At 32.7% G+C, this 16,430-nt stretch overlaps 1 protein-coding gene across 6 annotated transcripts in view; it reads left to right on the top strand.

The window, feature by feature from the left end:
• Positions 1–16,430, top strand: part of Myb (proto-oncogene like protein Myb) — a 50,658-nt gene that overhangs the window by 23,520 nt on the left and 10,708 nt on the right. For all 6 annotated transcript variants that reach the window (XM_090114870.1, XM_090114865.1, XM_090114864.1 and 3 more), the window contains 5 exons: positions 439–568; positions 965–1,114; positions 14,229–14,326; positions 15,179–15,313; positions 15,928–16,081. In XM_090114870.1, the coding sequence (XP_089970996.1) occupies positions 439–568; positions 965–1,114; positions 14,229–14,326; positions 15,179–15,313; positions 15,928–16,081 (667 nt within the window). The remainder of the gene's footprint in view (positions 1–438; positions 569–964; positions 1,115–14,228; positions 14,327–15,178; positions 15,314–15,927; positions 16,082–16,430) is intronic.

Below are 16,430 nucleotides of genomic sequence, written 5' to 3'. Positions count from 1 at the left end.
CGAGTAAGTACCTATATTAATGCGTCGTGGGTGGTCTTCTCACATGTATTTTAATGATCCTTTTACTTGTAGCGATTATATTATACATCGTTGTTTTCGTATTACAATGCTGATTTGTCAAATGTAAATGTTATTGTCATTAAGAATGTTGAATTTCGACTACCGAGTTAACCAATACATCGTAATTCGTAGTCCAAAATAAATAAACACGCTCCTGGATAAGTGTACAAAATTTGATTTTAAAAATCTTTTTTAGTCTTTCACAATAGTTGGTCAAAATCTTGTTGAAAGGAGTCAATTACTGTATACAAACATACAATGTAAGTGAAGCTATTATATGCGTGTTAAAAATTTCGAATTTCGACTTCTTCTTCTTTACCCATCCTAGTCTATCGAATTTCGACTACGCACCCATCCTATCTATTTTTTTTGTTACAGACGTAGCGGCAATGATTCGGAGTCGAGCGACTACAGCGACGACTCGGCGGCATACGACGATGCGTTACTTTCATCCAAAAGTTCTGGCCCGAGGAAGAACTGTAATAGGGGAAGATGGACCAAAGATGAGGTAGAGGCAATTAATTATCTGTGACATCTGTAAAAAGTAGGATTACATATTCTTCACACATGTGTAATGTTTTAATCACGTCTTGTTATTAAGTTTTTTTGTTTATTTGTAGACGTATCCTAAGGATGGTTACAACTCGAAAATAATAATTGGAATGATTTCTCTTTAAAAAAATACCTAAACATAAATAATTTAAAAAACGAAGTATAATACCATTATCAATTAATTTACAACTTGGAATTTGTCTTTTTAATATGTTGCACGAATTCCCGCTAGGTTATCGTTAAATAGTTATAGGTTGATCGATATTTACTTTTTATTTTAATTGTTTTGTGAAAATCAAAACACAGAACTAAAACTGTTATAAATAAAAAAATAATTTAATAATAATTCCAGGACGCGAAACTTAAAATGTACGTGCGCATATACAAAGAGAATTGGGAGATGATAGCCGCTCAGTTCCCGGACAGATCCGATGTACAATGTCAGCAGAGATGGACCAAGGTGGTCGACCCCAAACTAGTCAAGGGCCCATGGACCAAGGAGGTGAGGTTAAACATATTTTTTTTAGGAATTATTCGGAAGCAACTGGCTGTTTGCAAAAAAAAAATTGAAAAAATAAATGATTTTTGTGAACTGGCTGAATAGAAAATAGATTACTTTTTTGAATTAAGAATGTTTTTTTGTGATGTTTCGAATTCGAACTGGCTGGTTAGAAAATAAAAATTAAAAACCAATTTTTTGAATTAGGAATAGCTCGATTGTGAACTGGTTGAAGAGAAAACAAAACGTATAATGAATAAAGACTGTGTTTCGAATGTAGGTTTTTAAATTAAGAATCAAATAGGAATGTAGAATTTCGTCAAAAAACTTAGCCATTTGAATTTTGAACTCGCGCTTGACCGGTTTTATTTATTTTTACTAACAGATTTTTTTTGCATGATTATTCCGAATACGCTTAATATTTTGTATGCAAATCATATTTGGGTTAAGATGCATATTTTATTATAATTGTAATTTGTAGAATTAAAACGAGATGTATGATAATAAACATGCATTTTAACGACTTAACTTTGATATATCAATACATTTTCTATACCAATGAATTTAACACAGTTCAACAAAATAAAAAAACCTTACAAAAATCAGCAAAAGTTTCCTCTTAAAATGAACTTTCCCGTCAATATCTAGAAATAACTGCATTCGCCATTCAGTCTAGCTCAGGAAGGTGAATCAGAGGTCACTAACACTGCGTCTATGGCGCATGCGTTGCATTTTTGCATACGAATTATTTTAACTTCCTTATAAAGTAATTTTTTATATTGTGTAATTTGTATCCATATGTGCTTGACCTCTCTCTACACCTGAAAACATAAATAAGTTGGTAAATAATGCGAAATTCAGTAAAATTGTCTTAACTTATATTTGCAAAAAAAAGATTTTTGTGGTTTATCCACGTAAAAATTTACCACATAAAAGTGTCTAACACAAGTAAAACTTTACTTTAAAAGGCTTGATATTAAAAGGTAATTCAACTGAAGTCAAAATATAACTAAAATTCAGAAATAAGATTTATAATTATAAAGAGTAATTTTTTATTACGATAAAAATAAAAAAAAAACGTGTTAACAAATTAACATACCTAATAGTTCAAACTCAAACTCAAACTCAAACTCAAAAATTCATTTATTCAATTAGACTACTATTTAGTAGCACTTTCGAATCGTCATTACATAGTATTTTTAACATTTACCAGTTAAACTTATAACAACTTAAACCATACAAGTGCTTAATGTACCTAACTACATATATTCTAATTCAAAAGCACTACGTTTACGCTACATGTTAATTACCATGACATCACATCCCACGTTGGAATAACTTCAAATTCCGCCCACAAAGCTTCTTAGATTTCATCAATGGAGCATTGTGTTGTGAATACAAAATAAATATACTATTTATAGCACTATGTCATTCGATAGCTATGCTCTTTTATTATTTGTGGAACAGCTGATATCATCTATATGTTGTCTATGGTTTATTGGTTATGATTTTATAGCGTATTGTCTTTGAAACAATTTCAAAGTTTTATGCATATTTTGATTAGGATTATACAGAAATTAAAAAGTATTCTTACGAATAAAAACAATAACTAAGTTTAAAGATTGTACATAAAAATTTCTGTGTCTAAATATATTGGGATTATATGTGGTGGTGTGATTAATTTTTACTAAATAATTTAAGAACTTTGTTGTTTTAATATTATCACTTTATTTAACTTCAAATAGAGTATCGAAGGTATGTCTTAACACTTTGAAGGTACAAAATAAACTAACGCTTAAAGCTAAAAGATTTAACTTATTGTGTTAAATTTTAAGGGTCTATTCAACACTCAACATTACACTTTTATTTATGACCGTGTTTGGCTATTTCTTTTCTTTACTACTTAGAAACTATAATATAAATCTTCACAAGTTGTGAACATGTGTTACTCAAATGACGTGGTACTTACAGGGCTTATAATTACTTAGTTTACCAAATGTTTACGATAAGAAAAAGGTCGTTGTAATAAATAATACTTGAAAATGTAATAATAAATAATAAATTATAGCTTTAAAAAGGAGAAACTTTTGTTTATAAACTCAATATTTCAACAAAATACAAATTATATTGTCAAAAAAAAAATGTGTGCGTGTACTAGAGTACACACGTAAGAAGTGAAACTTCTTTATGACCTTATTTTTCAAAAAATAATTTACTATCTACAGTAATATTATAAAGAGGAAAACTTTGTTTGTTTGTTTGTTTGATTGATTGTAATGAATAGGCTCATAAACTACTGGACCGAATTTAAAAATTCTTTCACCATTCGAAAGCTACATTATCCACGAGTAATATAGGCTATATATTATCACGCTAAGACCAACAGGAGCATAGCCACGCGGGTGAAACCGCGCGGCACAGCTTGTATACAATATTACAGAAATACGTTAGTCTAACACGCTCGTCGCTTCGCTCCTCGCTACCTATATATTTACACCGGCCGCTGCTGCAACTCGCTCGCTTCGCTCGCTCGGCTCGTGCGGTAGTTCAAAAGTTAACCTAAGATGCTCGTCGTTTCGCTCCTTGCTACCTATTTAAATATTTACACCAGCCGCTGCTGCAACTCGCTCGCTTCGCTCGCTCGGCTCGTGCGGTAGTTCAAAAATCAAAAGTTAACCTAAGATGCTCGTCGCTTTGCTCCTCGCTACCTATTTAAATATTTACACCGGCCGCTACTGCAACTCGCTCGCTTCGCTCGCTCGGCTCGTGCGGTAGTTCAAAAGTTAACCTAAGATGCTCGTCGCTTCGCTCCTCGCTACCTATTTGAATATTTACGCCGGCCACTGCCGCGACTCGCTCGCTTCGCTCGCTCAGCTCGTGCGGTAGTTCAAAAGACCAAGGGAGACGCCAAAAAATTCGAGTTATATAGAGTTTTCAACTTATAAAGGATTTCGACTTAGGCGGATTTTGATTGGACATAAAGAGTTTGAGGTTTATTCTTATAAATATTGAATTCACAAAATCATAATTGAACACCAATCAAGCAAACACGTGTTAACGTGAGTCATAGATTTATTATCGTATACTCCTAAAATGTTTTCTAAGAAACAATACTGTACTTACATTGTCGGCAAGTTCTTAAAGGCGGTAACTTATTTTTGTTCGAACAATAGAGGTAATAAATATAAATTCCTAATGTCGAAATCTCGAAACAGTCAGAAATTAATGACGCACATAGTATATACATATTATGACAGAGGTTAAGCTTAAATAACTTGAAAAATAAATAACATGATCTCGCCCACGTGTTGGTGTTTTAAAAAATTCAATCAAAAACTGAGGTTAACTTTAAATACAATTTTAGAAAAATAAATACTTACCACAATCAACATTCAAGTATTAGAAAAAATTGATACCATAATTCCACCCACGTGTTAGTGTATTGAAAAATACAATCAAAAAGTGAGGTTAATCATAAATAACTTAGAAAAATAAATACCATTATTACACCTAAGTATTAGAAAAATAGATGTAATTACTTATTTACTTTTTTTAGAAATTCACTGGAATTAGAATTAAAACAAACCCTTTGATTTTGCTGATCACTTTAATATAACATGTATAATGTATATAGTCACGAGTACGGCGTAACGCAAAAATGTCACGAGTACGGCGTAACGCAAAAATGTCACGCGCGCGGCGTAACGCAAAAATGTTACACAAAATTTTTGTCCACCCCCGATAAAGAAGTTTCACTTCAACTAAGGTTAAAAATATGCTAAGCCGACGGAGGTCACTGGTTGACCCCGCACAGGTTTTCCTAGTGGGTTAGCCAGGGATTTACAATTTATGTGAAAGTTTGTAAAAAATTGTGAAAAATAAATACATTTTGAATTGAGTTGAATTGAATTGAATTATTAATTTATGACCGAATCTCATGTTTAAAAGACACATAATTTCTTCTTTTCGTAATTAAAATATAAAAACAAGTTTCAGTTCTGCCTAATTTGTTGGTTTTTGATTAAAAAGCTGTTTCGTAGTGTGCTTTTCAATTTACATCCATTAAGACCTGACTTCCAAATAAAGAAATAATTTATATTTGAAAGGAAGCCATACAGACGTATTGGAATTTCTGGTTTTTTGATGAATAAGTGTAAAATCGTGAAAAGGATTGGTTTTCTTATAGATATCTGATATATATTATAACACTCAAATAAAATATGTATGTTTTATTCATAAATATAACAAAGGAGCGTGACAAAGCAATCGGGGTTTTTGATAATCAACCGAAAGTGATCCAAATATGGGATTATGAATATATCAAAAAAATATTCACCAAATTTTGCCATATTTTTACTGAATAGGAACTCATAACGCGTGACTTAATAATTTTTATATAGTTATGTAATTAAGCTTTTATAAGTAGCAAACATTTATTTTGTATGGTTAAGCTTATATCTGGACTGCTGTATCTTATCATTATTTGTCTATCATTATAGTCCACACCACACCAAAACGCGAATTTATAAACGAATCCAAACTAAATCGTATGCATTATGACTTATTTAAGCAAACCAGACAAATAAACTGCGATAATATTTGCCCTTGCGAACAAAAAACACATTTTAATGAGTTCATTACTTCTCGATAAGCTTTTATCGTTAAAGCGTTGATTTTCTAATTTTATTGATGCTTAGAAATTTTTGTAGTATGTTTTTATTTAAATTTTTATTAGCTATGCAACCTCAGAAGCTTTTTGTATCTCATCAAAAATCAATTGCATCGTAAAGTTGAATAATTTACGAGTAGGTATTTTTTTAATTTTATAAACCAGAGTTTTACACTAACTTATTTCTAAAAAAAAATTATCCATAACAAGCGGTCGGCCCCGGCTTCGCCCGTGGTACATATTACGCAATAAAAGGTAGCCTATGTTCTTTCTCAGGGTCTAAAGATTGTCTGTGCCAAATTTCATCAAAATCGGTCCAGTAGTTTATGCGTGAAAACCATACATACATACAAACCTTTCCTCTTTATAATATTAGTATAGATATAGAAGTATAGATAGTAAAGACAACTGGAGAATAGAAATGACTTTCTTATCTACAAGTAAATTGTATACATATTATTGTACCGAAACAAAATTTTGGGTGAAAGTCGCAAAGAATATTTGTGTCATTCTTTGCGACTTGTAAATTATTATAAAATAAATTATATTATTATTCATTAAATCAAGACAAAAACATACAATATGTTTCATATTACATATTATAATGGCTCGTCTCGTTTCTGTACAATTGTACACAGTAATTCATAATAATAAGATGACTTATGTAACTAGATCTAGATGTATGACACACTCGTTAACCTTGGCGGGTCATTTTTTGTCTGTTTGTATGTTCAAATAACTTGTTAATGGACTCGTGTTTATAATCACCCATCGCTACAATGAAATTTAAATTTTCAAAGGCTAGCCGCAAAAAGGTGACAATTATTAAAGATAGATAAGAAAAAAATGATTATTTAAGGATTTTATATAGACATTTTTCATCATTTTTTATATAGCCGCGTTATTAAATAAAAATTATGCACGGTGTTTAAAACATGAAAAATTATCAATTGTTTACATTAATACCTCGATGATTGTTTAAAACCTTCTCTGTTTTTTCCGACTATTCTTGATCCGTTTTGAGTAGGTAGACTTTTCTTTGTCATAAGAACCTGGCTATAAGGAATAACTTAAGCTGAATTAAAAAAAAAACTGTTACTGTTAAATAATCCCTTTTTATAGGTAATTCCTATTCTTTATATAATATTAGTCGTATACGTATAATTTATAACAACGTCTTATAAGATTAATGACGTAACCTAAAAGGAAATGTCATCTTTAAGTTGTACGAATAATAGCATCAAAGTATTTATCAAACAATATGCAGATAGCTTAGTCACTCAGCACTCAGCTGATTCGATTCATATTTTTTAGCACACCCACGCAGTGGTTCACCTTGTAAAGTAACGTATTTTCACACGGAGCTTTTTATAAACACTTTTTGTTAAGTAATAACTAATAACAATATTATGTATTGCCATATTGGTAATGCATGAAGAATTGTTATTGGTGATTTCGAATTGGAGCAATTTGCTAACGGACTTTAGGATTTTATTCGTGTTCGCTTCCTTAAATATAAATGTGCGTAAAATCTCTAAACTACTTCCTATGAAATATATGAAAAATAACCTAAATACCCGATAAAGAAAAACATTGCAAATGATGTTTAGTTTATTAAATTTTCAAGCTTACTTAAGGTATCTGTAGTGTATGTCCTTCCCTATTATCGGCTCTTAGACGCACACGACCTCTCACTCCGACCGCCTGCAGCCAACTGAGCTGTGTGAGCGGTGTCACCGTTGCACGTGCGCAAGAGATGACATAATACTTCCCTCTCTTTCACTCACATACACTACATCCCTCCTTTATTTTAGAAATTTTTAATTTTTTCAATTAATTTTATTAAATAAAATATTATGTTCTAGTATGTATAGTATTCGAGTATGTTATATGTATGCTTCTATTCTAGTCTATACCTAAGCACCAGTATCAGTCAATGACCTATTATACTAGTAGACGCGGCATACGCCAACATCATTGCACTAAAAAAACAGCGTAATTAATACATACCTACTTACTAACGCATTATCACCAATACAGTTGTTCTCTTTTTCACTCTCACGCACGAGACATAATACATGTCTCACTCCTGTACTTCGTAATAACAACTGCCGATTAAAATATAAAAGAACGTCCAGCCACGACGCTGAATGGTGCGTGATTAAGTGAAACTCGGGCACTTAGCTGAGTTTTTTCTTGCCAAAATAGAGAGCGGGTAACGTATCTAGCTGTTTTATATATCATAGGTATCAGTTAGTAAACACAGCTCGGGGACACGTCCGCTCCATACCAGCGATAGAGTAGAATGTGTCACCTGGCCTAGTAATATAATTCTATCTATATGCAACATCTCTCCTTTTCATTTTTTTTTCTTTTTTTTTTCCATTAAGTATATGTATATTCAAAATTATAATAATTTTTACAATATATGTATTCAAATCGATATTAATTAATAATTTTTTCAAACTCAAACCTTCATTCATCAACCATACCTCGTCCAGAAACGTTAAAACGTTTCGTCAGTATAAGGACAAAATATGAATTTACCACTGGTTCGGAAAGCCGCCTCAACAGAGAAGAGCCGGCAAGAATATATAGGCATGTAGTCGCTCCTTCAAAATCATAGAAATGTAACATCTTACATAGGTATTTATAATAACAATAATGACAATTTATTTAAGTATACGACAATCTATCATGAATAAGTTGTATACTTATATTTAAGTTTATTAAGTCATTATTTATTTATTAACCAATGGGACGAAATCGTTTTCAGTAACTTAATGTTCCTTCTGTAACTTAACTATACTTTTGACTAACTGTACCTGTACTGTACCTGTACTGTACCTGTACTGTACCTGCACTGTACTGTACCTGTTCTGTACCTGTACTGTACTTAACCTGTTTTATTTTTTCCTTACATGACTATTGCACTACCTTGTTGATATGTTTCACTCACTATTTATCATGACCTGCACTCCAGGTCATTTAGAAGAGGTGAATGCTGCTTCTTCTGTCTAATTTAATTCACTTTACCTGCACCGGCATCTGCACCATCTAAGTAACCACCGTTTTCCCACATATTAAAATTATTAATAAACGATAGCTGCAAACCGAATTATTACCAAGTGAAATGCCTATAGACTGGGTACATACTTAAATGCTCGGTTATTATTTAATATCTATATTCTGTATATGTACTTCGTTACTAAAACAATATATGTTCCGATTTTAATTCAATATACCTAATAAAATCGGAATGTAATATAATATGTATATATCTGTACCCTAAATAATATAATACATATTATACGGCAAAATTGTAACCAAACATTAATTGGTTCATTATTTATTCTTATTTAAGCAACAACAACTTATCATATGATCCTTAGGCACAAGGAAGATTTGTTTATTTATTCGTTTGTCCGTCTCTCTTTCATATCGCAATAAAGCGATTTATGATATATTTTTGGGTGATAGTTTAGAGGCTAGAAAGTGGCAGCCTTTTTTTATAGCGCATTAAATATATTTAATTCATACAGATACATAGTTACAACGTTAAGGTTCATAATTATCAATTATTTAAATACCAACTTTTGGGTATAAACCACTCTGACAGAATTATAGTCTTAGTGGAGCTTGCTCTGCAACAGTACAATATCATTACTATACTGTGCCATTGACTTCTATTGAACCGCTTTTAGCTTCACCTGTATGTTCGTATGACTGTATGCAACCGAATCTTTTCGATTCGCTTATGACCTACCCAAACCGTACAGATTTAACTTCAGTGACAATATTACAACAATTTATTGACAATACAATAATGAATATTTAGTAAAGCGTGATTAATAATGAATTACTTTTTTTTATACTTCTTATTGTAACCTCAACACACACGCGGTGTTGTTCATTGTATGATTATTACATTAATAACACATAGGTATTTAAAATTCAATTAATGTAACGAACCTAAAACGAATCAAAATGTATCATTTTGTTGATGACTTTTTTTATTTGTTACTTATGATAACATTTGTATTTGTATTGCTGACAACTTAATAGCCACTTGAAAAAGAAAAAGAATATAACTTAATGACAATAATAATGGCTAGACATTAATCACACATTAATGGTCTGAAAATAAGTAGTTGGATACATATTTTTTTAACTGTACAATGTTAACTGTTACAATCAGTAATACAAATTTAACTGTAACAATCAGTAATACAAATTTAACTGTAACAATCAGTAATACAAATTTAACTGTAACAATCAATAAAACTTGAATTTACAATATTCAATTTTGCATTTCGAAATCAATACCACTATACCACCTCAATATTGTAGAGATTAATACTTGGAATTTATATTCTGACTAAGGCACGAATGGTGGCCTTTTCGCGATAATACATTTTTTTTTTTTTTTTTGCTTTGACAAGAAATCTTTACCGTATTTCTTAATTGATAATCTTTTATTCAATCTAGTACGATATCCATTATTTTTTCGCAGCGGTGTTAATGCATTAGGTGCGATATTTAATGTTCAAAAGATGAGCTCTTAAAAGATGTATTACGTAAGTACCTACTTTATGAATATGAAATCAGACCAGTCTTACAAACCACCATTAAAACTTGGATTTTATATGAATTACTACGTTGTAAATCTTATTAAATTCTTAATAACTTTTTAAACTTGTAAATAAAATTATTAGTGTATTGACTTTTATAATACTATTCACGGTGATGTTTGTGTTGCTGATTTTCTCGTCTATTAGAAAATTGGTGTTTTTTAATTAAAAACAGTCGTTATTAATATAGTAATAACTAGATGCACATGGTGTATGATTTTACCATGGTTCTTACATATACCTTGCATATACCAATATTTGCGGTATGATGTGGTTATGATCCATTTTTTATTTTACATTAAATGTTCGTCTTGAAATTGACCTTTATTATCTATCTAAAAATTTTAAGTGTATATTTGACAGGTTGTTTGTCACTATACACTATCTATCAAAGTAATCTTCTACTATATAAAAATAAGTCGGGTTTTCCTTCCTGACGCTACAACTCCAGAACGCACGAACCGATTTCCACGGCTTTGCACTCGTTGGAAAGGTCTCGGGCTCCGTGAGGTTTATAACAAGGAAAAGGTGTCTCTGGTGCGAAACGGACTTCGCCAGGTTTGCTAGTTATTAACAATTAACGATTCATATTTTATGCCAACTGTCTATTGTCCAACTTTTGTCTTTCACGGTATATTATTGTATAAATTACGTAAAAGTCGTTTTCAACGTTCCAACAGGTAATGATTAACAGTGTGTTATACCTAACCCCAAACCGGGGTGCAACATTTCCGCTGAGAGAGTGGTGTTATGCTACTGCCACGTTCCGTTTAGAAAGCTTCTACATACCCGCAACGTTCCCGCGCAGGGATTTGTAGCGTCCTTGCCACGTTCCGATAAGGAACCTCATACGCTCCTACATACCGCTTAAGACCCATCTTCAGTAGTACTACCACATTGCTACGATTGCCGCTGAGGAAATCCTTCTACGTCTTGCTTGCTTCGGCTCCTTAATTCCTGTTGAAGGAATTCAGCGACCAACCCTAAAGACACCCTACCGCCTAGCCTTCGCAACGAGACGCGCACTCCATCTTACGTCCACCTATATCAGTAAGAGCCCTACCAGAGGGTTTGGACCTAGGCACACCACGAACCTTATTGTTACTGATATTTGTATTTTATTTTATTAAATAACTAAATTAATTGCCAACTGTATGGTGAGTATCTAGTTCTTATTATTATTATTATTTTTTGTTTCCACCTCACCTACAACGCCACATAGTATATACATACAATAAAAATGAATAGCCAAATATAGTTGCTAAGTGTAAAACTCAAACCTCGGCACGCAGCGTTATCGGCTCGACCAATTCGGATAATATTCATGTTCCAATTCGTTTAACGAACCGATAAAAGGCGAAAGAGCATTACAACGTCTGCCAGGTGGGTAGTTTGAAATAATGAATATTGAGACTACTCTGTATGTCTCTCATTCCATTTATTTTTGTTTTCGAATATTCATTGTTTTATTACCTTACCCTGTTTATCATTATTATATTATCACTTAACCTGTCTAACTTTATAGTTGTCGGTTAAATGTGCAATACCTATCGCAGATATTTTAGGTATTGTTATCATTATGATTATTATTTCGTTGTTTAACAAAATCTGCTATGTAATTATGAAAATATTAAATCACTTTTAGATAAGAATAATAAAATCTACTGTAAATATTTTAGTATTTACTGTATGCTCTTAAAAATTGTATTATTCCATTTTTTATTGGGATATCAATACTAACCGTAAGTAATTTCGAAGATACAATCTATCTTACGAACAATACTTCACTGTGAAATGGTGACGAACTATCACTTTTTTTTTTTAAGATCGCGTATTTAAGTGCATGAATTCGCAATATGGGCATCACCCAAAATATAAACATTTTATACGAGCATCACCCGAATCACATCACTACAGGCATCACCTGTATTGTAATTATATTACGACTACCAGGCATCATTTGGTATAAAATTACAAAGTACACACGGGCGTCACCCGATTTTTGTTTTTGCACTACCAGGCATCATCATCATCTGGTATAACATTACAAAATACACACGGGCGTCACCCGATTTTTGTTTTTGTACCACCAGGCATCATCTGGTACAACATTATAAAATACACACGGGCGTCACCCGATTTTTCTTGACCACCAGGCATTATCTGGTAACACAGTACAAATTACATACACGGGCGTTACCCTTTTTAAAGTGAAACTTTTATTACATCGTCTCAAACTTTTTGGTCTGTGTAGCGCATGTCGCGTGACGGTCAGCTGCCGAGTAGGTATAAAGCAGTGTTTGGAACCGTTCGAACAGTTTCACTTTTACCGTGGTTTCATAAAACCACACAACATTTTTTTTGTCAGGCTTCATCTTGTAACATTATAGCTTAACAACAACAACTTTAGAAATCCCTTGTCGTGGTCCACATCACCATCGAAACACATACATCAACTTACATGAACTTCCATAATGTTACTACATAATATATTAGCCTGTCCAGGAAAATTACGTTCCTTGCATGATAACCATTAATTAATTCTTTATGCAATAATGAATAATCTTAAATAATACTCATGCAACTTCACATCGAGTAATTAAATAAGATATAAGTGGGTATTTGGTATAATTATATTTTTGTAACCAGACAAATCTATTCTGAGCTGATAGGGAATCGAACCATCTTAGCTCATTTAATCATGTTTAACCAATCCTTTAAGCAGGTTTTTACATATCAGTATCAATAAATTTATATGTAAACAAATGTCCCAAAATAATAATCTACAGCCTCGACTAAACAAAATATCACATTTAGTCTCGCATAACGCAGTTACAGTCCTATGCATGACTACGTGAGTACATATACTGGACGACGCTAGCTGTATACCCGTACACTGTACAGTGTATTTATCAAACAGGCACCATACACTCGAGCAATAAAGACAGCCCGCGTATGCATTGGTATAAGTGTAGTTATGTATACGAGAAACAATTGACAACACCTACTTTATCCTTCTGGCTACATTTATTTAAGAGGTTTTGCTAAATCTTTATGTAAACGAAACCTTCGTTTTCTACGGCGCGGAGGCCGGAGGCCTCTCGAAAGGCACGCACATGTTATTTATCTACTTTGTGCGGATATTTTTTTTTTATGTAAGCGGCACAAAATATCATAATGAAAATAGGTATGTGTGTATATTATTATTAACTTTAATATTCCCTTCGATGTAACTCGACTGTGGATATAATTAGTTCAATAGTTATCACAGCACACCTATTTCCTCCCTTTTTTTGTTTTGTAATTTTTTTTTATTATCAAAAAAAAATTACTTACATTTATTCCCGATTTACCTCGTCGCCAAAAATGTAGTGTATGTCCTTCCCTATTATCGGCTCTTAGACGCACACGACCTCTCACTCCGACCGCCTGCAGCCAACTGAGCTGTGTGAGCGGTGTCACCGTTGCACGTGCGCAAGAGATGACATAATACTTCCCTCTCTTTCACTCACATACACTACAGTATCTTATTTTACTTCATATCTAATTCAAAAAGTTTATATTATGACCAATTTTAAGTATTTCATTCCAGTTCTAAATTATATAAAATAATACCACAGTTCAATTACTTATTAATGACAAAACGAGACAAAACATAATAACGCACAATTGATTAAGTAAGCCAATTAAATTTGATTACATACTTGCTTCCGCATTAAAATTATTGAATCTATGTTACTACATGACTTTTAAAATTTGTTGCACAAAGAATTGCTATAGTAATATGATTTTTACTAAAATAAGTATTTATTTGCAGGAGGATGAGAAAGTTATGGAATTAGTTGCTAAGTACGGGCCAAAGAAATGGACACTCATCGCGCGGCATTTAAAAGGCAGGATAGGGAAACAGTGCAGGTAAAGTATCATTTATATTTGAATATTTAATATTCATATTTAGAAGTAATTATAGACTAATTTTGCAATTTGGAAATTTTACCGCCAATATTGTTTTTACCATAAACATGTATCAATACAATTTTATGTAAGAAATTCATTTTTTCCTTACAATAAACATACAAATATCCTGACAAACATATTCATAATATATGACAAAACCTTTTGCAGCCACAAAGCAAGATTACATAAAAATAAATATCTACAAATAATATAAACTTAAGCTTAGGATGCATAAAATATAAAACATTACATAATACTTATTTTCAACCAAATCGATACATTAAAATTTCTTTCAAAATTAATCTTCATATTCCACACCATACATATTTATAACAGTAGAGATTGTCTAATCTAAAAATGAACGCCCCTCCACTGTGTTTACGCTCACATTCAAAGTACGTGTATAGACGCAATACACACAAATTGGTCTGCCTCATTGGTCGTTCAGTCCTCCAGTCCCGTCCATGCCCGAACGACAGGACCAGTTGGCCAACTAGTGCATAAATGACGCGATGCACGACAGAACGGACGTGTCATTCCGTACATAGCGCGCTCTCCCCGCCATACAATGCTAGGCACCTGAACTGATCGCCCGATTAGTTGACAAATCAGTGTGCGCGAGTGTCAAAGTTTGCAGTAGAATCGACGCGCGCACACATATAAAGTGGTTCAATAATTATTTGTCCTCACACATTGAAACAATTAAGTTTAGTGGAGGGGCGTTCATTTTTAGATTAGACAATCTCTACTGAAATTATATATGAACAACTAACTATATATTTTATTTATAAATAATTTAATATATTTCAGAGAGCGTTGGCACAACCATTTAAACCCGTCAATAAAGAAAACAGCATGGACGGAACATGAAGATAGGATAATATACCAAGCGCACAAACAGTTGGGCAACCAGTGGGCTAAGATCGCTAAATTATTGCCTGGCAGGTAAGTTAGTTTTAATAATATTTTTATTTTAAAAGTTGTGACCGGTGAGTTTGAGATACTTACTGACACAGATCCAGACAAGACATCCTACTACTATTATAAAGGCGAAAGTTTGTAAGTATGGATGTATGGATGTTTGTTACTCTTTCACGTAAAAACTACTGAACCGATACAGATTACAATAAAATTTAGCACACATATAGAGGGTAACCTGGATTAACACATAGGATAGTTTTTATCCCGGAAATCCCACGGGAACGGGAACTATGCGGGTTTTCCTTTGAAAATGCGGGCGAAGCCGCGGGCGGAAATCTAGTTTCAAATAAAAGGTAATGATGATACCGTATATTATTTTGTTAGCAATCACCGGGGTTCTACTAGCAATGGTTACCGGTTCTTCTACTTTAATATTTAAACTAAAGTATGATGTTATAATGTTATGTTATTGTTTATCATGTGAAATATATTACTTCATTATTTTTAATGCTATTTAAAACAATTTAAGATTTCCCTGAATGTGATCAGGAGTTGCCATTCAAGGTTTAACCATACAACGCAAGCTTAGACCTATTATTTTCTAGAAGATGATTGAACACTAAAAAACTCTTTTCCAGGACCGACAATGCAATCAAAAACCACTGGAACTCGACAATGCGCAGGAAATACGAACCAGACATGGACGGGTTCGATGCTCGGCGGAGACAGGCGAAGGTTAAGCGCTTCGAGTTGAACGCCAGTAGTGATAGAGTCGCTGTTGCTTATAACGATGTTAGTTTGCGTGTTTTTTTTGTTATTTTTGAGTTTTGTCTAAAAAAAAATGTTTTTTTTTGTGATTTTTTGCAATTTTTTTTCGTGAATAACTTCTCTTGCTAAGTGATTAGGGCATTGGTGTGAGTATTAAGTTGTGTTTGTCTATACTAATACATATTATAAAGAGGAAAGGTTTGTAATTATGTATGAATGTATGTACATGTATGGTTTTCACGCATAAACTACTGGACCGATTCTGATGAAATTTGGCACAGACAATCTTTAGACCCTGCGAAAGAACATAGGCCTTTTATTGCGAAATATGTACCACGGGCGAAGCCGGGGCGGACCGCTAGTCGTAAATAAG

Source organism: Colias eurytheme, chromosome 22, assembly GCF_061535395.1.
Source record: "Colias eurytheme isolate Ceu_HAF_F1 chromosome 22, ilColEury1 Martin Lab GWU primary, whole genome shotgun sequence".
Lineage (NCBI taxonomy): Eukaryota > Metazoa > Arthropoda > Insecta > Lepidoptera > Pieridae > Colias > Colias eurytheme.
This window is presented reverse-complemented; position numbering and strand designations above follow the sequence as displayed.